Source organism: Ciconia boyciana, chromosome 17, assembly GCF_034638445.1.
Source record: "Ciconia boyciana chromosome 17, ASM3463844v1, whole genome shotgun sequence".
Lineage (NCBI taxonomy): Eukaryota > Metazoa > Chordata > Aves > Ciconiiformes > Ciconiidae > Ciconia > Ciconia boyciana.
In genome coordinates, this window is record NC_132950.1 from 635738 (window position 1) to 658884 (window position 23147).

The 23147-nt window shown below is 45.9% G+C and overlaps 1 protein-coding gene across 6 annotated transcripts in view; it reads right to left on the bottom strand.

Moving 5' to 3' along the window:
* TSPOAP1 (TSPO associated protein 1) overlaps window positions 1-23147 on the bottom strand; it is a 50451-nt gene that overhangs the window by 14045 nt on the left and 13259 nt on the right. For 5 of the 6 annotated variants that reach the window (XM_072882089.1, XM_072882092.1, XM_072882090.1 and 2 more), the window contains 13 exons: window positions 19871-20054; window positions 19319-19539; window positions 16844-16953; window positions 15153-15262; window positions 12909-13724; window positions 12222-12373; window positions 10574-11167; window positions 8291-8593; window positions 7815-7994; window positions 3426-4553; window positions 2690-2816; window positions 2384-2535; window positions 2028-2196 (listed from right to left, as the gene is read on the bottom strand). In XM_072882089.1, the coding sequence (XP_072738190.1) occupies window positions 2028-2196; window positions 2384-2535; window positions 2690-2816; window positions 3426-4553; window positions 7815-7994; window positions 8291-8593; window positions 10574-11167; window positions 12222-12373; window positions 12909-13724; window positions 15153-15262; window positions 16844-16953; window positions 19319-19539; window positions 19871-20054 (4246 nt within the window). The remainder of the gene's footprint in view (window positions 1-2027; window positions 2197-2383; window positions 2536-2689; window positions 2817-3425; window positions 4554-7814; window positions 7995-8290; window positions 8594-10573; window positions 11168-12221; window positions 12374-12908; window positions 13725-15152; window positions 15263-16843; window positions 16954-19318; window positions 19540-19870; window positions 20055-23147) is intronic. The other variant, XM_072882094.1, reaches the window with a different exon arrangement.

The window sequence follows — 23147 nt, forward strand, 5'->3', positions numbered from 1 at the left end:
AGAGTGAACAGGCAACAGAGTAGCATGACATGCCTGGGAAGCAGACATCGTGACTTCTATGGGCAAAACCCAAATCTCCATTTCTTTCATGTGGACTAAGATGAGGCATGATCCACATCCCAAATACACGCAGAAATCCACATTGTATTTATGCCCATTAGCCATACCACAGTACACATCAGACAAACTTTGCTGCACTTTCTCTTTCAGAAGCAGCATCATAAGGATGAAATAAAACACTTGAAAAATGCCAGGTGAGGTGCACCCTGTCAACTCACTGAGGTGGGAAGGGATCTGGGGAGGTCTCTAGCTAAAGCTTCTGCACTGAGCAGGGTCAGTACTGGATGAGTCTCCAGATGAGCCTGCAGAAGGAGTTCCCAGACCAACCCCTCCAAGGCATTTTCTTAGTTATGAGGCTGTAATACGGGTTTATGGCAGCAGGAAAACAACAGAGGTACATACAGCCCGGCTGTCTAAGGAAACAAGGTTTACTCTCTGTGTGCATGCATAAGGTATGATTTTTTCACTACCACTACCCTCCTGAAAACTTTCAAACCCACTACATTTCATGAAGTCTCAGAGCTATTAAGTTCCTTTATTCTTCCGAGAGTATGCAGTGGGGCAGGGGACAGAGACCCTTGTGTATCCACACAGGGACAAAGGCCACCACAGGCATAGAGTCATCTCTGGGCACCAGAGGATACATGCAGGAGAAACATTATGAATGTCTCAAGTGTGAAAAAAGCCTTACTCAAATGTCCCTAGACATAAGAGAGGCCAAAGGACCAAACCTACCAAAAAATCACATAGCCACAAAGTGAAAGCAACTGCTTCGACCCCTGTGCTCCTCAGGATCAACCTTCCAGAAACCCACACTTAGGAGCTGGGCACTGTCAGCCCCTTAGCCTCTAGGGCTGGATACTGGGTCTCACTGCAAGGAAATGGAAACAAGTTGGATTGCCGCTTTTTTCTTGGGGTTTTTTGGGGGCGGGGTTGGTTGGGTTTTTTTCCTCCACTGCCTGTGAGAGGCAGTGGAACAGCTCAGTCAATGTCAGGGCTTACCTTTGCCATCAGACCCACACTTGTGCTGTTTTACCCTGCTGAACTGGTAGGGAAACAGTGGCCAGCCAAAACAAGAATTTCCTCTTGTTTTAACAAGTGGAGCAGGTCAAACAATTGCCACTGATAGCAGAGAGTACACAGAGAGGTGCAGGACGAGAGACGGGAGGGATAAGGGAGAGGCATTGGGACACCAGTATGTATGACAGCAGTCTCGGGGCAGCTCACAGTCACCTAACTCATCCCAAGCTGTGATGGCTGCACATTGCAGGGAAGGTTCCTCTCCTCTCTCTGAGTACACGAGTGGGAAGAAACAGGAAAGTCTCCGCAGTGCATAAAGCACTGAACCACTTACTTCAGGGACTGAGTAAGGAGGAGACCACGTCTGCTCCTTGTACGCTCCTGACTGCCTACCTTGCTGTCTCACACCCTTCCTTCCCCTTCCCCACAAGTCTCTCCCCATCTTCCTCCATTCCCAAGTCACAGATTCTCTCACCCAAGAGCAGGGTCACCCCTACGGGTTCAATTACAGACTCACAAAACAAAGGAGAGAACACAAAAGTGAAAACTCTTGTTTGCATCCTTCAGCTGCTCTTCAAACTGTTTTGTTTCCCTTCTCTAGCGAGGATCAGCCTCACTCACACTCCGTGCTGAGTTCACAGACATGACACCTCAAGCACAGGAGCAGCTCCAGCAGCTGCAAATGCAGCCTTGGGCAGCACTGTGCTGCAGTAGAGTCAGGTATGAACTGAGACCTCAGAACACCTGCCTCCCTCATCCATCGAGACCTCCCTGCTTGCTGCTGCAACAGACACTAAACAAGTCTTCAGAACCTGGGGACCAGCCCTAGAGATCGTTTTGGTGGGCTGCCCTGGCTACACAGCTTGACAGCACGACTAAGCTTTCCACGTTTCAGCAAAGAAACATGCTGACAATAGTACAGCACACACATAAAGGAGATACAGTACCTATGCTCTCCATCGGTGTATCGGCAGGCAGGAACCCTTGCTTTAGGAGCTGCTTCTTGATTTCATTATTCTCCACCTGGACTTCTGATACCATGTTGCAGGGAATGTACCCCTCCCTTCCTGCACATTCACCCCTGTAAAAGCCATCAGCGTCCTTGTCTCCGCATACCTGCAAGGGAAAAGACAGGCCAGAGACTGTTTATGCTACGGGGACTGAGATGCACAGAGAAAGGAGAAAGGGAAGCTAAGGAAACTCCCAAGATGAAGGAGGCTCTGCCTCCCAAGGTTTGTGCTGTCCCTGGAACATCAGATGGATCCATACAGAGTAGGAGACGTTCACTAAGGTGTACTCTTACTTTCAGGATCTGTCCCTCCTTAAATGGGAGCTCCTCTTCTGCTGCATCAGGGTTAGGAGACATAGAAACGGGATCGTAGTCAAAAAGAGCCACAAATATTCTAATGCCATCATCTTTAACAGAGGTTTCTGAAGTGGTGCTCCTTGGAGGACCTGCACGCAGACAGGGGACACAGCAAAGACAATGTCAGCACCATTCCTCTGCCATGGCCCTGCACGGCTCAAATACTGCCTACTAGCCTCTCCCTGCCATTACCAATAGCCTCCCTCTCTCCTGCTGCCCAACTCTCTCCCCTTGCTCACTCACCTGGACTAGAGAGCAAAGGTTTCTGCATTTGGCTTCTCCTTACACTCTTGTTCCCTCTTCTGCTGGGGGCCTGCCAGGCAGCTGTGCCAGGCAGCTCCTGGCCCCTAGGATCTTTATGGCCGGACGCCTGCAACAGGAACCACCAGAGAGTTAGTAGCAGCCTCTGCCTTCTGACTCACGTGAACAGCGCTCAGCCCAAACGCACTCCACAAAGAGCAGTGCATCCAAATGCAACATTCCTCTTCAGGGACACTCCAGAGCTGAAAATACCAAGGGAACTGGAAAACAGAACTAAGTACAGGCAGGCTCCCTGCCAGGCACCAGTGATGATCCCCTTGCTGAGCGTGAGGATGCAGGAAAGGGCATTTCGAGGGGAGGCAATGACATTACAGTCATCATCTGCACAAAGCTTTCACAAATCAGCTTATTACACCAGGGATTTTCATTTGGGTCCCACAGCCTCCTGCCACGGGGAGGAAGACCCAGTGCGAAAAGGAATACTGCATCGGTGACACTCGATCAGTTAGCAGGAAAAGCAGAAGCAGCTAATACAAGGAAAGCCACGGAGCAGCACAGAACTACAGAATCTCTCAGATATTCTTCCAGACAATCCTAGAGGAGGGTCCTTTCTCTGGACAACACTGAACAAAGCAAGATACAGGCAGGCCAGGGAAGCAGAGGGAAGCTAACGCCACTGCAAGCTGCTTCAAAGCCAGAATAGGAAAAGTCACCCAACCCTTTTGTGCAAGGAGGTGCTACGTATCCCCTTCAAAGGATGTTCGAGCCTCCTTCTCCAGCCAGGTGACTTACAGTCCAGCTCCCAGCCCTGCTCCTCAGAACTGATCTCACACCTCAGTGCTTCCTTCTCCTGGCAGAAGAATCGCAGGTGCCTGCTCGGAGACCCAGCCCACTCCATACCCTGCTCTTCCATCATCTCCAGTCTGGTCAGGTCCCTTCTGCCATCCATGTGGGCAGCCTCAGATTGACTGGAGCAATCACTCCAGTCCCCCTGACAGCTCTGGGACCTTTCTGGCCACAGCCTGCTCTCAGGCGGGGATGCACAGGTCGAATCCTGATCATCTTCAGAGTCATATTCAATGTCTATTTCCAGGCTCCTGGGGCTGGAGTAGTGTGTTGCCATCACAGCAGGTTCTGCAAACCCTGAAACCACTGCTTTCATGTGGTTTTTTCGTAAGGTGCCTTCTCTGGCATGACTGTACATATCAAACCCCTCCTTACCACCAGCACTGCTCACAATGTTCAGCTCCTCCCTGAGGCTAGGAGCTCTGTATAACCTGCCTCCCATCTGGCTGCAGTTGCCCAGCAGACGACTGCAGTGCTCTGTTAAATCATTCTGTCTCTTCCTACCCATCTCAGGACGACTCCGGATCTTCTCTCGATAATTATTTCCCTTCTTCTTGCTCCATGAGGGACTTGCCCCAGTCCCAGACTTCGGATCATTCTCTTGGTAGCCCCAGTTCCAGTTTGACTTCTTCTGACTCCAGGCCAGCTGGACAAAGGCAGGATTCGCATGGTCAGCATCTCCTCTGCTCTCCTTAACACCATGCTCCTCCTGCAGAGTCTGAGCGGACAGATCCATGGAGGTATTACTCCCATCTGCCTTTAGAAATGGCTCCTTGATGTTGAGCGGCTTCTCTGTCCTTCCTGAATGGTAGGTAAGCTTTTCCAAGGAGTCTTGAGGGTCTGCCTTTTCCTCCATAACACACTTCTCATCCTCATCTTCGTCCTCATCCTCAGTCACTTCAGGGATGCTAAACAATTTCTTGCTGTGGTTCTTCTGAAGCGGGAGCTCTAGTATCCTCTCCAGAATCTCCTCATCGCTGTCAGTATCACAAAGATCCATCTGTACCCAGCCCCAGAGAAAAGCCACAGCCAGGACAAGCAAAGGAAAAAAGAGAGGAAATAAACATTAAAAAGATAGACAAAGTTACAGCTGATTCCCTCCCAGCACAGCAGCATGGAGCGACGACTGTGGTCTGCAGCAAAGCAAGGGTAGGAAGCAAAAGAGAGCAATGGGTCTTCTGGCAAAAGACAATAAGATGAACTAGTAATGCAGCGGAAAGCGAGAAAGGCCAATGCATGGAAGAGCTCCCTCCCAGCCTCTGCCTCTACACACGCAACTATCTGCAGCACCTTTCATCCTGCTCACTTGATTCCCCACAGCTTCAAGATCCCAGTCTGGGATGACGGGGCAGGAGAGGCACAATTCCTTCATGGCTGTTCACTGCACATTAGAGCTGACTGGGTTCCTCTCTCTGCAGGGATGAGTCTCACAGCCTGTGCTCACAAAAGGACACAGACTCCTCCCTTACCTCTCTGCCCTCACACTGGAAAAGAACGAAGTCACCATGTGCAGCAAGACACCCCTTGGAGATGTTGCTGCTATGGGAGGACCTTCCCTAGGCCCTTCCCATCATCTGTCAAGGTCCAGCTCTACAGTAGTTTACTGTGTGCAAATCCAGGTGAACAGAGTTGCCACAAATACACATGAAAACCCTTTACCTCAAACGGGTCACACAGACTTGTATTTCACTAGCAGCTGGGTAAGAGCCTAACAGGTTACATAAAACTTTTGGGAAAACACTGCTGAATTTTAAAATTTGTCTTGGACCAACTGCAGAATTTATGTTTTGCCTCTTACTACATTTATACTAAAATAAAAAGGTAGAATCCCAGATGCTTAGTGTAATTTAGGTTGGAAGATACCTCTGGAGGTCTCTTGTTCAACTTCCCTGACAATTTATATCATGGCATGTTCTAAAAACATTTACAAATAGTTTACAAAGCATATGTAGCTATTGATGTTTTAAGCTGCAGGCATGAGCAGGCCTGTTCAGAGATAATTACAAACTGAACCACAGTGGGGAAAAAAAAAAGGCAGTTGTAAGCTGCCTATTGATTATTCCATCCTCCATAACCTTTTCCAAGAAAAAGTTGGTCTTGAATTGTATTTAGAATTGGTTGAAGGGGCCTCCAGAGGTCTCCAGTTCAATCTCCTAATTGCAGCAGGACTGTTGCCAACAGTAAATCAGTGTCTTTGCTTAGCTGAGGCTTGAAAACACCAAAGAATGGAGATCCCCCATCTCTCTGGGGACCTGTCCCAAGGCTACGCCACCCTCCTGGGAAAGAAGTTTGGACTAATCTCCAACATGAACCTCTCAAACAGTAACTCATGACTGCTGCCTCTTTTTATATCATCTGCCACAAACAAGACGACTTTGGCTCGCTCATCCTTTTAACCATCCTTCGAATAGTTGTAGGCAGCTACAAGATCTCCTGCTAGCCTCCTCTTTGCCAGACCAAACAAGCTCAGCTTCCTCAAACTCTCTTTACAGGATGCGTGTGCTAGGCTCCTCCCTTGTTAGCACCAATTAGGAACATGCAAGTTTATAACTGTAACCATAAAATAAGTTCACTAAGACTTATTTTAGCTGTTTACAAAGTTGTGGCTTTTGCTTTTAAGTTTTAGTATAATAAATGGTTTCAGAAATTAAACAACTTATTTGAGGTTAAACATTTTAAAAGCAGCACCCCTCCATTCTTTCATTCCCCAAATCCTGAAACAGTTGGCTGAGGAGTCTTGAGATAACCCAAAATGTTACTAAATACACAGAATCCTAGAAAACAGCCCTGCTGAGACCTGGCCAGCTTCAGTCGCCCTCTTCCTTGACTCTATAAGGCAGTGTTGGGAGCTCTGTGCCCTAAAGCTTCCTGCCCCTGATGCCCTCTCCACATTCAGCATCTTGTTGCGCTCACACCCTCAACTTGTCACTGCCAGAACAGAAAACAATCACTTTATCAGGCCAAGAAACACCAGTTTTCCCATCTCAACAGGATGTGCATGGGGTTTTGGTGTTTCTTTTTCAGAAAAAAACCCCACCAAACCAAAACAAACAAAACCCAACAAAAACATACAGGAAAAAGAGACAAGGAACGGCATTCTTGACTGTTCTTATTTTCTCTTTTCTCCTTCCAGGGAAACTGTGTTTCTTCCATTTTTTCCCGGTGCAATCCCAACAACTGGAAGCCCTTTCAACAACTCCTTCCCAGGCAGCCCCAGCATCTCCAGTCACTAGGCTCTCCTGGGGCTCCTGACACACTGCACTGCAGGTCCAACCTCCCCACCCAGGACGCAGAACCCCCTTCAGAAGGAGAAAAGGAACAGCAGCAACTTTACTCCAGAATCATTACACTGTCTGCTACTGATCATTTAATGCTCACCAGACCCATTCCATCTGTGCTGCAGGCTAGCAGGCACACAGGTCAGCATCAAACTACAGATGTTCTTTGGTCACATGAAAAAAAAAGAGGGTACTTTCTTGCTATACAGGCATATCACATTTCCTGCAAATCTTTCTAATTTCTCATTCAACCTCAGTACTTTCCCTCATGCACATTCATCTCAACTGCTGTAATTTGTATGATTACATACCACTTTCCAGTCATGCGGTTTTAAGCACATTACCTGTCACAGATGCATTATAACACACTAACTAGTTTTAGCTGTTTGAACTTGTAACATGAATTAACATCACTCACAGTTCAGGTCAATCAGTATTTCCTCACTTGCAACATTTGAGCTGCAAAGCCATGGCTCCATTCCTACAAGCCATCCATTCCTACAGAGAGCACCAAGATCTAAGCAAAATAATCTGCACTAAGTTATTCACATTCAGGAGAGCTTGCAGGACTGAGGCCAAAATATTACATGCCTGTTTTGCCTTAGGAGGGAAGGTGGATTGGTACAGGATCGACAGATGGGTGGACTTCACAGATTCCTACGTGTTCACTGTTTATATCTATATTAAGAACTTGATCAATAGGATTGATTTTTAACCCTGGGTTCTAAAGTTCACATTACATCGTGTGTTTTTCCAACTAATTAAACCCTGGGTAGTTTAATTACATATAAACACCCTTCCCTCTCAAAGAACTTGCATTTTCACTAGCTTAAGACAACACAGGGAGTAAAAGCAGAGCAGGCAGGAACTTAGCCAAGCACTGTTGAGAGCGCTGGGCTCAGACCAGCACCTCCTCCTGTGAGCTGATGACATGGGATGGCTGCACTGGTGCTCCCCACAAGCATTACTCTGCTACAAGTTACCTTTTCCCCATTCTCCTGGTAACATGGCTCTCTCTGGTCCCAGTTCTTCTCTTCCAGAGCTTCTGAAGACAGTTCATCTTCTTCCTCCTCTTCCAAAATATCTGAAAGGTCAGAACTACGGTTGTGCTCAGCAAAAAGGGTCAGCTGTCGTCTTCCCATTTCAGACATTTTTTCTTCTTGCTATTGAAAAGCAAAACAGATTTCTTCAGTCCTCTCAGGCACTCTGTTTCAGCAATAAAGTAGCATTTTACCTTTCTCTAGTATACATACAGCTAAAGTGTGCCAGGAAATAAATGGGGCAGCACCCAATGCAGCAATTGGCACGTGTGTACATGCACACACAGATGCACAAAACTGGCAGACATGTTTTATAGCCTGCAGAAGAACAGTACTGCATAAGATTATAAAACCTAGGGGTGTCAAATACAATTCACATCCCTCCATGGGCAGAGACATTCAGCCAAGGTTAAACCAACCTCTCTTTTCACTCTGGACATTTCTTTCATCATCTCCTTGCCAGGGGACAACCTCAGGAACTCCTGGCAGCTGCTCCCACCCACACTTGTGTCCCGGAAGGTGCTCTCTGTTCCTTCAGCCTGGCTGGGAGAAGGCAGAGGCTCTGTGGTCAAGTGCTTCTCCTTTGCCACTTTCTCTCTTTCAGCATTGGGACCTTTTGGTGACTCTTCCACTGAGCATGCATGGCAGGTCTCCATACGTATCTCCAGACTACTTTTAGATGGGCTTTCCAGCTCTGGCGCTTTGGTTATGGATTGCTCCATCTGGGAAACAAACCAAAAAAAGGTCATCACAAACAATGAAACCTGGTAGAGATATCATGCAATACCTGTGCGCCCTTACCACCCCAAACTCTTTGACACAAACACTAAGCTTTCTGCGCTGTTAGCATATGAATATTTTGGCAGGCAATTTGCAGCTAGGAAGGCTGGCCAGCCCTGGAACAAACCCCTTGCTGCCATTAGGTGCAAGCAGACACACGGTCTTTCCACTGCTGCAGCTCTGGCCACCACACGTGGCTCATGTAAGCCACAGAAATGCATTGACAATAACTAGTTTTAGAGCAGCAAGAAGAAGAGCCCAGGCTATAAAACAAGGTCATTTCCCACTCTCATCTGCCAGAGGAATGTCCTACACACCAGCTTGCAGGTTAGCTTGAGCTGGAGGTGAGGACACTGCCCCAGCACTTCTTGGAGCTGGTAAGGGCTGTGAAGAAAAGGGGAATTAATGAAGAAGAATATACATAGAGAGTACAACTGCACAGACTCATGGTTAGGTCATCTAGTTGGATTACAGAAATTTTAAATTTTTGTCTGTCTTCCAGTCAGTTCAGTCTGGTGTTTAAGAAAGCCTCTGGGAGATGGAGGAGCGGAATCCCAGGAACAAGGAGGGTAAGGCAGGTATGCCTTCATCAACCACCCCCTCCTCTAACCCTCGGTCTAAAATAAGGCAGCCTCCACTGTATTTTGCAATGGAGCACAACCCTGTCCTTACATAGTAGGCACACTTTGAAAATATTTACAGGCTCAGACCCCTAAGGAGATTTAGACACTGCAGCGCCTAGTTTCTAAATGTCCCCTGGCCTCAGGCAAAAGCCAGACAGGTCTAGATCTCATGTTTAATCTGACAGCTAGGATCCTTCTCTTTGTTGACAGCCTTCTCTCTGTTTCTCTTTGTTGACAGCCAAGTGAAGACAGACATCTCGAGCACGAAGGATGATTTGCATCCTGGAAGCACCCATTTCACTCCACTGACTACAAAGGAGGCAAAGCAACCCACCTGTGCGTAGCCATCTACACTAGACATCTAAATGTGAGCAACGAATCACAACGATTGACCTGAGGCACCGTGAGCAGCAAATGACCAGGGGTTGAAGAATGATGATTGAAATTTTGGACTCAACATCTCAATTCTTCTGTGTATTTACCTGGCCTTTGGTGTTGGGCCCACACAGCTGCTGATGCTCCAGCAATTATCAGAAGTCTTCCCTGCTTTTGTCTAACTCTGAGCCTTTGCAAGCTCACACTGCCATGATTAATAAAGTCATGCTGAATTTAACAGTTTGAAGCACTCCCCTGCGTCCCCGATGTCAAAGGTCAGAATGGGAAAAAGATCCTTTTTCCTGATATAATACATCACACCAAGAGGACCCACTTCAATCTTGCCACAGAGCAAGCGCTTTGCAGATCATTTACCTGTTTTCTTATGGGGCTCTCAGACATCCTCACCATTGTCCTAAAAAAGCCCTGAAAGCACTCACGCACCCTACAGGATTCCAAATACCCAATGTCATGACAGCTTGCCAGTTCTTCTCCAGACATGGCTGCCTCGCTGTGCAGTCCACTAAGATGCTCCACCGTGCTAGAGTGCCTACTCTGCCTTGTGCAAACCCACTAGACTGGAGAAGGCCCCTTCAAGTCAGAGAGCACAACAATGCCAGACTAAGACTGACATCATCATCAGTGGAAACATCCTTTTCACCTTCTCTGATGAATTCTTGCTTTCCTGACTCTCTTCCTGACCTGCTTGCACGCATGCAATCAAGTGGCGAGCTTCATCTGCTCTTCCAGGGACACAACAGCAGCCAATACTCCCTGCTGGTTTGTCAACCACTGGATGATGGCCCAAAGGCACCAGTGTGTCACAAAGAGAAAGATGCTCAGTGGCATTTTGTTCCTTTCCCCAAAATGATCCATTCTCCTTCCCAGCACATGTGGTACTGGGCAGGAGATGCAAGCACTTACCTGCACCTCTTTCCCTTTGCCCAGGCCTTGCAATTCTGCTTCCCTTGAAGGGACAGGCTCCATGCCCTCACCGGGGAGCACTGTGCTGCCAGCTTGCTGAGGAGGCACAGTCAGGCATTTCTTGTCTCGTGCAGCATCCGATCCCTGTGGGGAAGTGCCCAAAACCTGCACCAAGGAAGCACTGGGAGAGGAGAGGTGCGGCAGTAAAGAGGCTTTCTCTGGCAGAGATCGCGCTGAGCCATCATGGCTGGAGGACAGATCAGTCAATTTGGCATCTGAGCTATCAGTGGGAACTTTTTGTCCAAGCAGGAGTGCAGCCGTCTGGTGTGTGGGTGGGCTGCATGCAGTCAGAGAGCCCCTGGGTTCTCCACGGAGCAGTCTAGGGGTAAAAGTGGTAGAAACAGCAGAATCTGAAGGTGAAGAGCGGTGAGAGGCTCGCAGCAAGACCGAGGAAATCTGGGCTGGAACTGAATCCACCGACTCCCCGTACAGAGACATCGTTCTCACAGAAACCTCCCGGCACACCTGGAACATCTGAAGCTGGGACAAGTCCACCAGGACACTCCCAGCTGTTGGAGAAGTAACTTCTATTGCCTGCAAGCAAATAAACAGGGAGCAATTATTTATTGTGCACAGCACAGTCCTTCTGAGAATGGCAATTCCTGAAGCCAAAGTTAACAACAGACCCCAAAGCTCTTGAGAGCAGGTGTGCAGAACTCTCACCCTTCTGCACAATATCAGGGAAGAATGAAGAGTAAAGAGAAATTGTTACCATAACCATTTGAGAAACTGGTTATTCCATAAAATTTGACTATATTCCCTCCTACTCCAAGTTTTAACTCTCCTTGTTCCCTACGCTTTAAAATGCTATCCCTTTTTTTGGCCTCCCTTTCACCTACCTTCCCAGATTCCTCCTTTTTTGACCTGCATAGAGGAAAAAGCATTGCCATGATAAAAGAGCAATCATCCAACACAGCACCACTGTTTTGCACTGTGCTCCTTTAAACAGCTGTGGCTTGTCTCTCCCATGGCCAATGGCACATCATCATGTGTGCAGAAGACCACAGGCCACTTTTAATACAGAATATCCTTGGAGGTTCTTTACCAGTATTCGTACTGCACCCTGGGGTGTTTCTACACCTCTGCCTTCACCTGTCCCTAATTTAAGAAAGGACTAGAGAACTAAACCGCAATCCTCATAGTCCAGAGACAAGCCCCAAGTGGTGGCAGAGTTGTGTACTTGTACTCTGTCCATGCCCTGTGGACTCATTGCTCATTGAGCCCATTGCTTCCCCAAGGATCAGGCTAGTGCCTAGGGTGAGACAGAGGAGGCTGACACTAGTTGTCCTGTTTTGCTAGTGAAGTGTCCTGCCACAGGAACTGTCCTAGCTCAGTTATATCAAGAACACATCAAAAATCTGGACAGATGTCTTTTTTGGTGTGCATTAGTCAAAACAAACAGCCCAAGCATTGTCCCTTCTCTGACATCATTCCTTTCCAGGCCAAGGACTGTCATTGCCTCCTCATAGCATGCTTACTGGATCAAGTTTTCCAGGTCCTGAGGCTCTGCAACTGCCCGCAACCCCTGCACCAGCCTCCAGCCACCCACCTGCACAAACACCAGCCTCACACAGCATCAGCACAATACCTTCTGTCCATCTGCATACACCGCGTAACCTGTGACTCGAACTCCATTGGAAGATCCTTCGGCATCAATGGTAACAGGTAACCAGCTGATAACGAGGATACCTGGTGAGGGACCAGCTTCTACCTGGACATCCAAAGGAGCATCAGGTGTGCCTGTGAGAGACCAAACATATTTTCCTCTTGCTTACCTGACTACTGCATAAAGCTAAACTAAATCCTGGTTAGAATCAAAGAGAAAACTCCCACACCAGACTTGCCACTGCAGAACCATACTAGAATAGCCAGGCTAGTCTTGGGAAATGATAGACAGAACCAGAGAAAATAAGGCGCTCTTGTTCTGTGAAAGCTTTAATGCACAGAAAACAGGACTTTGCAAAAGTAGCTGAGGCTAAGATGCAGCAACCCTTAGAGCAAGGTCATGGCAAACCAGATCTTCCATGCCCTGAGAGGCATGCTGCTCAAATCAGCAAAGGGGATGTCTTCCCAGAGCAAACAAAAACAAAAGAGATAATAAATTTTTAAAATAAAGATAGAAAAACATTAAGACAACACAGAACAGCATCTCAGGCTTTGGGACCTAATAAACATTGCTTCCCTTTTGCCCCAAGGCTTCATAGCGAAGTAATGACAGAGCACACTGCTCCAAGCGCTCCATGCACAGTGGCAATGGACATGACTGCTCTGATACCTGCTAGTGGGGTAGTGAAGTGTATCACAGCTGAGTTCTGCTCCTGCCCCTCTGGGACCTCTTCCCAAGGTGTTTTCAAGGGCCGGGCCTCCAGCTTGGCAACATACTGAGTGCTCGGCTGCAGGTTGCGGAAGGTGTACCAGTAGACCCCAGGTTTTGTTATGTCACATTCCTCCCCATTGAGATACACTGCATGGTTGTAATTGCTGTTGCAGGGAAGCCACATGACCTCTGCTGACGTAGCAGTGACGCTTCTGACTTTCAGCATAGTTGGTGCCACACAAGAATCTTGCCCCACAAAGAAAGTGCATCGCAGTTTATCGGAACTGCCTTGCTCTGTCACACTCTGCACAGATACACGGTAAGCTTTTGCCTTTAAATCCAGCTTTTCAATCACTGCTTTGGTCTGAAAGCCACTCTTCACATTTTGACGTAGCTCCTCATCCACATAGATGTTGTAGCTTTGTATATCTGGGCAGCCAGCTGGCAAAAGTGGTGGTTCCCAGCCTACTACTATGCTTCTGGCAAGCTGCTTGATCAAAGTCAATTTTCTTGGGTAAGGCACTGCTGTGTGACTAACAGGTTCCTCCTGGTCTCCGTCTGCTCTACTGGCCAATGGACTGATGCTACTCTCTTCAATGGAGAAATCACTCTTATCTCCACTGCTGGTGCTTGCACTGACAAAACTTTTCTCCTGGTATGAACTATGCGTGAGATCATTCAGCTCCGAAGGCAGAAACGTCATGAGGTCATCATCTGAAACTCGCTCAACAAAATTGGAGGGGACCAGCCCTCGCCGGCCATCCATCAGCTCCCCTAAACAAAAAACAGGAAACCTGTTACCACTGCACCTACCATTCAGCCTTCCAACCCATCTGTGAAGACAATGTGACAACGTCTATGCTAGGTCATAACTACGCTGCAGTCAGGAATGAAGAAAAACCTCTGGAAGGTTATTCCTGACAAAGTTTCCTGCATTTCCTAAGCCTGCCCTAGTTAGATCCTAATGCCCACAGTGAGAAGATGCACTGATCCACACATTCTAGAGCCAACTAACTAGAAAGTTGTTTTGTGTAATTAGCTTATGGGTTTTTCCTTCTTCGTTATCCTATTGTTCCTCATCACAGCTCTTTCACTAACTTAGGTGTCTTTTTCTAGCCTTCCCAAACTATGCAGATTGATGACTTTACGTCTTCTCCCAGCCATACAGATTTGTTTTTTGTAGTACTTCCTCAAGAAAGTCCATCTTTCCAGCTCTGTATTCAACTCTGGCCTTCTTTTTAGTTCCCTCCTTTGTTATGTTAGCTTCTGTAATAAAGATGTCCCAAAAGGACCCACAAGGATGACTGATACCACAGCACTCTTGGTACGTGCAAGAACCATCAAATCACAGTCAAATGAACAGTGTGTAGGGATTGCACTTACTTTCCCCTTTCAAACTCTACCTACAGCAAATCAATTGAAAGCAGGGAAAGCAGAAAACGTTAGTAAAGAATAACCTTTTTATTCTTTAAACAATAAACAAACAAACAAATAAATACATGAGAAGCTTGGAAATAGAAAGAAAGAGCCAAAACAGTCAACAAGCAAGCAGTGCAACATGGCATGCATTTGCCTCAGCTCTTGCAAAGCACCTCAGTAAATTAGGATCCTTCATCCCATTAAGTAAGCCAGCTCCACAAAGAAACTTCATTACAAATTTACAGTCCACAATTCTCGGTTTCAATTCCATCTGCCTATTAGTCAACCAGGATCATGTTCAAAGGTGCCAAAAGACACACTGTACAACACCAAATAGGATGACTGTAGTTTGGGCTGCTTACCCTACTCTGCCAAAAGAGCAAGAGGTAATCAAGACTATCAACTGCCTACGGTCTCTGGCTCACTATACAGTCACTGGAAAGAAGGGAACAGACCATCTGCAGAAGGTGCCCAGGGCTGAACATGTTCCTCTTCATGGCTAGGGGGGAACCATATGGGGATGAAACCTGGAGCTCTGCTGAAAGCAGTGGCAAAATTCCCACTGAAATCACTGGACCAGGATTTCATGTTTTAGACTTAATTTAATCATGACATAAATAAACCCTTTTCCAAGAGAATCTGCTCTTCCCTCTAACAGACTAACATTGGGCAGAAAACCTTTATCTTGAGTTTTCAAGGTTCGCTAAATTCCTCTCTCATTTTTTTTAAAAGAGATCAACTCTCCACAGCAGTTTGGTCACATTTCATTCTACTACAACACACCTTCAAAGAAGCCATCTTCATCCATGTCTCCATAGATGTAAATATATTCTCCAGCAGTCAGTGGAAGCTCTGCCTCTGGATTTTCATTAGGTCCATCAAAAGGATTGTAGCTGAAATATTTACAATATGAAGACTTACTTTGTATAGAAACTTTCACAGCAACATACTCAAGCTGTGATCAGCTTACAATTCACTGAGACTGCATCCAGCTTTTGCAAGCAGCAAATTCCACAGACACAGGTCAACACTCTAGTTCACGGTTTTATATATAACTAATAACATATAGCTCCATGTTCAAATAGCAGCTAGGAATAATTTTCTAGGTAGCAGAACAGTTGTCTTGTGACATCTGAAGGAAAAGATCAGAGTGACTCAAGAAAGTGTTTTAAAAAAGATTTTAATTACCTGAGTGCCCGTTTTGTTTCTGAGTGTACCAAGTAGGTAAGTTGTAGGACTCTGCATTTCTAAAATAGACATCCTTAAATTCACCTGCACTCTTAACTATTTTATGTAGATAGTTCTCTATGTTTCATGTACTAAATAGTTTGGGGAAAAAAACCAAACCAAAACAAAAACCCCACAAACAACCCCAAATGCCCCAAACATTTAAGGTACACTTTATCAGCCATACGACTGTCATGGACAAGCACAGCACAGAATCTCAAAATTTGCATGTTTAAAACCCTAAGAATGAGCTGATTTGCGCAAGAATTGACTGAAGAAAAGGTTTCTAGCCTTTTTCTTCATAATTATCCAGCCCTCAGGATCCAAGTTATACAACTCTCAGTGCCGTAACTCCACATTTTAAACAGCAGTCCAAAAGCTTCACTAGTGCGAAAATGATAAATACCTTGGTGATAGGATTTGGACTCCAGGTAGTTCTAACCTGCCCACCCAGCGATCTGTGAGCTAATTAGAGGGCCTATCACAGGAAAATGCCTCATAAAAAACCTTTATCTTTGCAAGTACCTACTGCTAATTCCTGCTCTTTAGTCTTTAAAAGGCATTTCAACATGCCAAAGCAATGTTATCCTCTCTCTGAGCTGAGCGAGACCTTATGGGCCCAAGACTCTGACACAAAGACACAGATCACATTTGATCTGCTCCTCACAAGCACAGAATCATCACAGTTTTCTTCCTCCCAATCCACAGTCTAAAAGCTGAAGGGTATGCCAATACTTTTTGAACTGTTATAGCTAGTGGCTATTGCTCAGTGGATTGCAACAGTTATGAGAAAAATCTGAGTTTATTCCGTGCATTTTTTTTCCTTTAAAATTACAACCAGAATGATTTTGGTCAAAAACTTCAATTCAGGATTCCTGGGCTGAAATTTTCTTAATTGTTGGAATAAGATTTTCTTGGAGACAATTTCTTGAACTATTCTGAAGAAATCAGACATTTCAAGGAATGTGTCAATTCAAACTCAATTTTCCATCCAAATTAAAAAAAAAAGTTTCACACAGTGCTGTTCACTGAACAACAAATGAGCTTACTCTGTTTTTGTTAAGCCAAGCACATTGGATTTGCTTGTACAGGAAATAACAAGTCACAAAAAACTGCATGGAGGAATAAGATACATGGTCTAACCTAATACCCATCCCTAACAGTGGTTAATGCTAGAGAACAGGGTACAGTAGGCAACTCTGAGATAACCTGTCTAACCTCATAGACCACAAGAAATGACCCAGTACCTGTATCGAGCTAAGAACACCTGGAGCTTTGCAGGGCCTTGGCTGCCTGGCTCTGGCATTAGAGAGATGCTGTCAACATCCAGTTCTTCCATTTCACTTGCAGTGTCCACCTAAAAGCATTAAAGATGAAGGATATGATATGGCCCAAATCAGAGTAAAGGAAGACTCAAAGGGTTTGAACATCAGTGAACAAGTCCTTTAAGCTCATGTGTGGTGCCAGTCTGGCCACTGGGCTAAGAACCATCTGGAAGAATGACTTTTAAGGTGAAGAAGTAGTAATAAGAGGCAACAGCTCCAAGTTGCAGCTTCAGGGGTTTCGGTCAGACTTTAAGAAAAACTCCTTGCCCAGGTGGGTGATGCAAACCATGGGACAGGTTCCCCTGAGGTGGGAGATCTCCATTCTTGAAAAACATAGAGCCTCGGCTAGGCAAAGCCATAGCCAGACTGATCTAGTGGTGGTGACAGCCCCACTTGAGGAGCAGATTGGACTAAAGACTCTGGAGGGCCCCTCCACCCTCCATATCCATAATTCAGTATATTCATTTCTTGCTATCTCTAAATGGTAGTTGTCCCTGTGTGCAACATAAACGGTAATCTGAACACAGGAGACCTTACAGCTCTATTAGATGTCTAAGTCTCTAAGTGCTTTTGTTCAGGCAGTTCCCCTTCAGCACCTGTAAATACTTCAATATAATGTTTTTGTACTTTCAGAACATTAGAAGGCCCTGTTGGTTACAGCCAAAGCTCTGTCTAGTCCAAACAGCTAGCTCTGGTAACAGGCAGTAGCACATGCTGAAGGAAAGCGTACAAGAGACAGGGCAAGCATGTAACTCTCCTCTTCCTGGTACAGCCTCTCGGTTTCTAGCAATCAGCTACTTAGGGACTTCCTAAGCTGAAGGCTGCACCCTGAACGCATTTGGTGGCTACTGGCAGGAGCACCTTCGAGAAATTTATCTCAGTCTTTTTGAACTCATTGATATTTTGGAATTTTACATCCAGTGGCAACGAGTTATGTAATCAATCTTACTTTTTGAGGAAATGCACTCCCCCTGTGTTTGTTTGAAATGGTGCCAATGAACCAATTCAAGATGCCTTTTTAAAGCAGACCTCAAGGCAAATGTATTATTGATGAAGACCCATCACAGGCACCAAAATACAAAGTAGGTATTTTTTTTCTAGTATATGAACTGCCAAAGTTAATCTTTGAAAGAGTTCAGAGCACCTTTTCACGGTAGCGTACTCCTCGTAATGCAATCTTGCATCATGTCCTAGGATAACAAACACCTGCACCCTGTAACACCCAAAGGGAGATCCAAATGGAGTAGCTTTTAGCAGCCTGGCTAATGCTCTGGAGTGCTCCTATAACCATGTGTTGCTGAAGCCAAATGCTCTGCATGCTGGCTCTTTTCCAAGGATTCCACATGGACCTCTGTAGGCACTACTGGCCTTATCTCTCCATGAAGGCATGGTGGCTTCCAAGCTTTCTCTTGAACTAAAAAAATAGTAATTTTTCCCACTACAGAATTGATAGCAGTCACATACCTGTTCCTCCCCAGGTGGGACCTTCACTTTGTCTCTGAACATGACAGCTTCTTAGAGCTCCCACACAGTGGTGGACACTGCCTGCCACAGTAGCATCCCTTCGTTAGCACCCTGGCCTCAGTAGCTTAAGACTTCAGTGTCCTCCACATGTACAATGAGGCACTCAATGTAGCCTCGAAGGTTTTAGCACTCAGGATACATCAGTGGACCAGAAGAGCAAAAGCTGCCTCTCATGCCATCACACCCAGCCCCGCTCACAGCACTACTTTACCCTAAATTGTCACATCGAGTGATGTACAGCAGAGAGTATGAAAGACTGCTTAAGTGAACCCTACAATACTACGTAAAAGCTCCTGAGGAGGAGAAGCAACAACCATCTATGAGATCTCGGTGACACAAACAAGAAAAGCCTATTAATTTCATCCCTCTACTAGCACAAACTCAGCATCTTTTCATGTTTTTTTTCAACAAATAAAATTTTAATACCTAAAAGCACCAGCAAAGAAGTTTGAGCCCCTCATCCACAGCTCAAGGCCAAAAATAGTCCGGACACAGTTCCTCAGCATGTTAAAAATAACAGTTTGTAGCCTTTGTGTGTTTTAACAGTAGCTGAGATGTCACAAGGCAGATTAGCAAGAGCTTTACCACACTTCCCACCAATCGACCTCCCCACTTCACTCCTTCTCCAAGCTCCCAGCACTCTGTCTAGCCAGTTGTTTGCTTCCTGGAGCATAGCAATCTGTTCAAATAAGCATTACAGACATGGGCATCCAAGGGCTTTTCAATTTTTTCCTACAGCTTTTCTCTTGTTTTTCCCCCATTTTCTTCAGGCAGCCAGGAGGGCATGAATGCAACATTATTGGTGCTCTCAGCAATGCCTTTATTCCCTTGTGGCTAGAAAGCACAGGCCACAGAGCGGACTCTCATACTGACCTCTGGAGTTGGGCAGGATTTTGGACTGTTCTGCATGGATTCTGATTTTGAAGAGTTTGACTGAGATTCCACTTTCTTGGCTTGTTTCTGAGAACTGGTAGCAGCAACTGGGGAGCCAAGAGTGGCATCAGGCACCCGCTGTGACGACTCCAACTCATCAGTCTCTTCATTGTGAGCCTTCTTTGCGCTCTGATGAGTGAGCAATCCGGGAACAGTCGATTCTGCAATAAAATAATCTGTCCATTACTTTTAGCCACAGGCAGAATACAAGATCATCTGTGAGCATCACAGTGAGCAAACACCCTTCAGAGCAGCTCAAGCCTCTAAAAATGTGACTCATTTAGCAGTGCAACAGCCTGGACACCCTGGGGTCTCTTTGGCCAGAGAAATGCCAAGTTCTCTTTAGGACTACAAAATGAACCAAAAGTATTTACGAGAGAGAGAGAGATCCCAAAAGTTAACTACACATTTGCATTATTTCCTTTACACCTTTCCATTTACACAAACAACAACTCATTTGTCAAAACACTCGCAGGCATCTCCAGCAATTACCCTTCTCCCAGTGGGGCTGTGGGGTAGAGCTGCACAGAGCAAGAGGAAGCTCAGAAGTCACCAGCGTAGAGGTGAGAAGGTCAATTTTTCCTGTTTGAAGCCGGAATTGTTTGAGTTCCTGAGACAGGAGGCTGAACTGCTCTGTTTGACTGCGACACTGGTCTTCTAGATCTTTCACCCGGGCCTGACAGGAGAGACACAAGATGAGGCACAAACCCGTATCAAAACCACCAGTGAGGCTCCAAACAGCATTTGCTTTCTCTGCATCTTTTCAGTGGGTCTCAGACTCCAAGAACCTACAGGTGTGCCCTGCCCAGGAATGGTCATTAGGAACAGGCAGCTCCGTGCCTATAGTACCTTTGAAAACCTGAGACTCATCGTCTATGAGGAGACTGACTGCAAGCTCAATTAGGAATTATCCCTGAATTGCTGGGTTTGAACTTCAACATCCTATCCAAGCACAAGACCAGATGAGATAAGTCAAAGATAAATAAGCCTTGAAAAGAAAAAGATTGAAAAGGCTTTGCATGTTTATTGGAGCATTTAAATCACATCTCCAAAAGGAATTGCTCTCCCAATGCTCTCTCTCGTCCATCACTCCAGAGGCTCCAGCAAGCTCCCAAAACCTTATCCTGGCCTCCCTGCCATTCTGGGCGGGACTCCCGATTGTCCCTCCAGATCTTGGCTCCTCCAGGCACTACGAAGGGCAGAGAGCATCAGCACGCTGGCCCGTGTTGCAGAACATTTCTTTGCAATGGGCAGCCCAGACACTTTGCCACCAGGTCCTACAGGGATGACTTGCTCCAGGAAAATGCATGCTGAGTACAAGAAAGCTACATCTCAGCAAGATGAGATGCAGGGGAGCCTTGGGGAAATACTAAGGAGAGGGAGGGACACATTCCTACCACAGAACCATTTGTATTTTCTAGTATTCTCTTTCTACCATCTCTAGGTCTTCCCCTTCCAAACTATTGCTGAGTCCTGGCTGTCCTTACACATCCCCACATACTCCCTAGTTGTAGGCATATCAATTCCCAGCAGAATGCAACTGCTCCTTTCCCTCTTCTCACTCTTCCACTGTGCAACAGGTTACTCTGGCTTCCTAGATAGATATCCTGTGTACACCCTGCTCATGTACCTCAGGTAATAAGTAAACAAAAAGCATTAGTGCTGGATGGGAATATATCATCTAATCAGCAGTTCTTCAACTGAGCTAATGCAGATAATATTTAATTTGGCATTAGTGCATCTGGTTGAGGTGCAGGCTCTGCCTTGCAAGAGATGACATTTGTTCCCTTTTTTCTCTTTGGGCTGAGATCACACCAGGCTTTGTAGTCACTCATCTCATCATTTTGCCTAGGTAAGATGCATCAAAATAGATGACCGCATTGTGCTCTTCAAAATTTTCCATTCTACAAAACGTTTTTGAAGTGTCTTTTTCTCCTTCCAACTCAAAAAATAAATCATGCCTTGAAATATTATGCGAGACAAAGTCTGGTTTTTAGGTAGCTCTAAAAATAACACATCTGACCTGGAAAAAGCTTTCTTTCTGGTCTCAGAGTACCACAAAATCTTTCTAGCCCACCCCCTACCAACTTATGAGGGTGCATGCATTTTTATTGTATTGTGACATATCTGTTTTAAGCATGTCAGTTTATCACTTGTTTCCTTCACAACTAGCTAGGCGCTCTCAGTCTTTAAGGGAAGCCTGGTGAAGTCTCTGAAGTCTGGCAAGAAGTAACTGTCTCTGAACATATCTGTCTCTGAGAATATCAGATGCCATGAACAACTTCCAGAAGTGTCTGCGTTCTCCACTTGCTCAGAGTCAACTCCTTGTTCACTAAGTCACGTTGTACAGGATTCCTCTGCAATCATGTGTGTTTGAATTTACTTACAGTTAAGATTTTTCATATAAATACTTCTCCCCTACACATTACATCTTAATAGAGAAAAGAAACCATGAACAGTAAGAACAGTTGCACTGAATCAAAACATGGAACAGTAAGAACAGTTGCACTGGTAGGGCTTCCTCTAAACCAACATCTGTCCCTGATCCCACCTTGGCACACAGCTTACGCCAAGAGACAGGTACAGAACGACTGCAGGACAAGAGAGGGTTTTCCTGTCTTGTCTGGAGACCTGAGCCAGCAGAAGCATCTGGATATTGTGTTTAATAGCATCATAATAGTACCTCGTTCTGTAATTTATTAATCACAGTTTAAATCCATTTATACTGGTGGCCAAGCCAATAGCCTGGATAATCCACAGTTTAATTCTGAGACACCTAATTAGTCAGGTGTCTTTTAGATCTTGTGTTATTCAAAACAATGTACACACAACCCTTAAGTATTACTGAGACATCATACACAATGCGTGCTTCTAGCAGACTACTTGCAGAGGTTCACACACAGCTGGGCAAGCAGCAAGTTTCCAGGACAGTGCAGTAAGTTTCCAGGAGGCGGGGGGATAAGGAAGAGGAGCCTAAGGACACAGCCAGGAGCTTCAGGGAACAGCAGGAATCAAGACCCAGACACAAGAGAGAGCAGACTTTTGTGTCTATGCCCAATCCAAAGAGGAGCCTCACACCAACTGAGATTGAGTAGCACGATTACCAGAAGAGGCTGCAAGAGCAGGGAGCAGAGCTTGGTGGGCTCAGTTTAACCACCAATTCAGGAACTTACTCTGATTTTCCACACCAACCTAGATCCAACCACCACCAGCTCAGCTCTGTCCTCTTAGACACTCTCCTTCTTGGCTGCTCTATTACACTTCTCCTACAGATGACGTTCCCCATCCAGATGTCCCTTGTTACCTTTCTCTGTATCTTCTGCTATATGTTTTTGAGATCAGAGAATCACAGTTGTGCTAGAAGGGAACTCTACAGGTCTGCAGTCCAAACTCCTGCTCAAAGCGGGGCTAACGCCAAAGGGATTAAAGGAACATCCATAACTCCACACAGATGCGGGTGCTACTTCTACAGAATGTGGGCATACCCTAATAATGCCCTTGGGCTGTTCCCAATTCCTTTCCTAAAAGTTCCCAACACTGTACTTGCCTTTTTGACCAGACTTGTGAATTAGGCTGACATTTTAAAACAACACTGCATTTCCTGCCACAACAGGTAATTCAGAGCCCAGCACTTTGCATGTTTAGTCACGGCTGCTTCTTCTCCACGTGCATGCCTTTGCACAGTCAGTGTTACCTGTCATTTAATCTCCCCCTTACTCAAGAGATCTTCTCGCAGCTCTTTGCAGTCAGATCTAAAGGCAACTGTTGA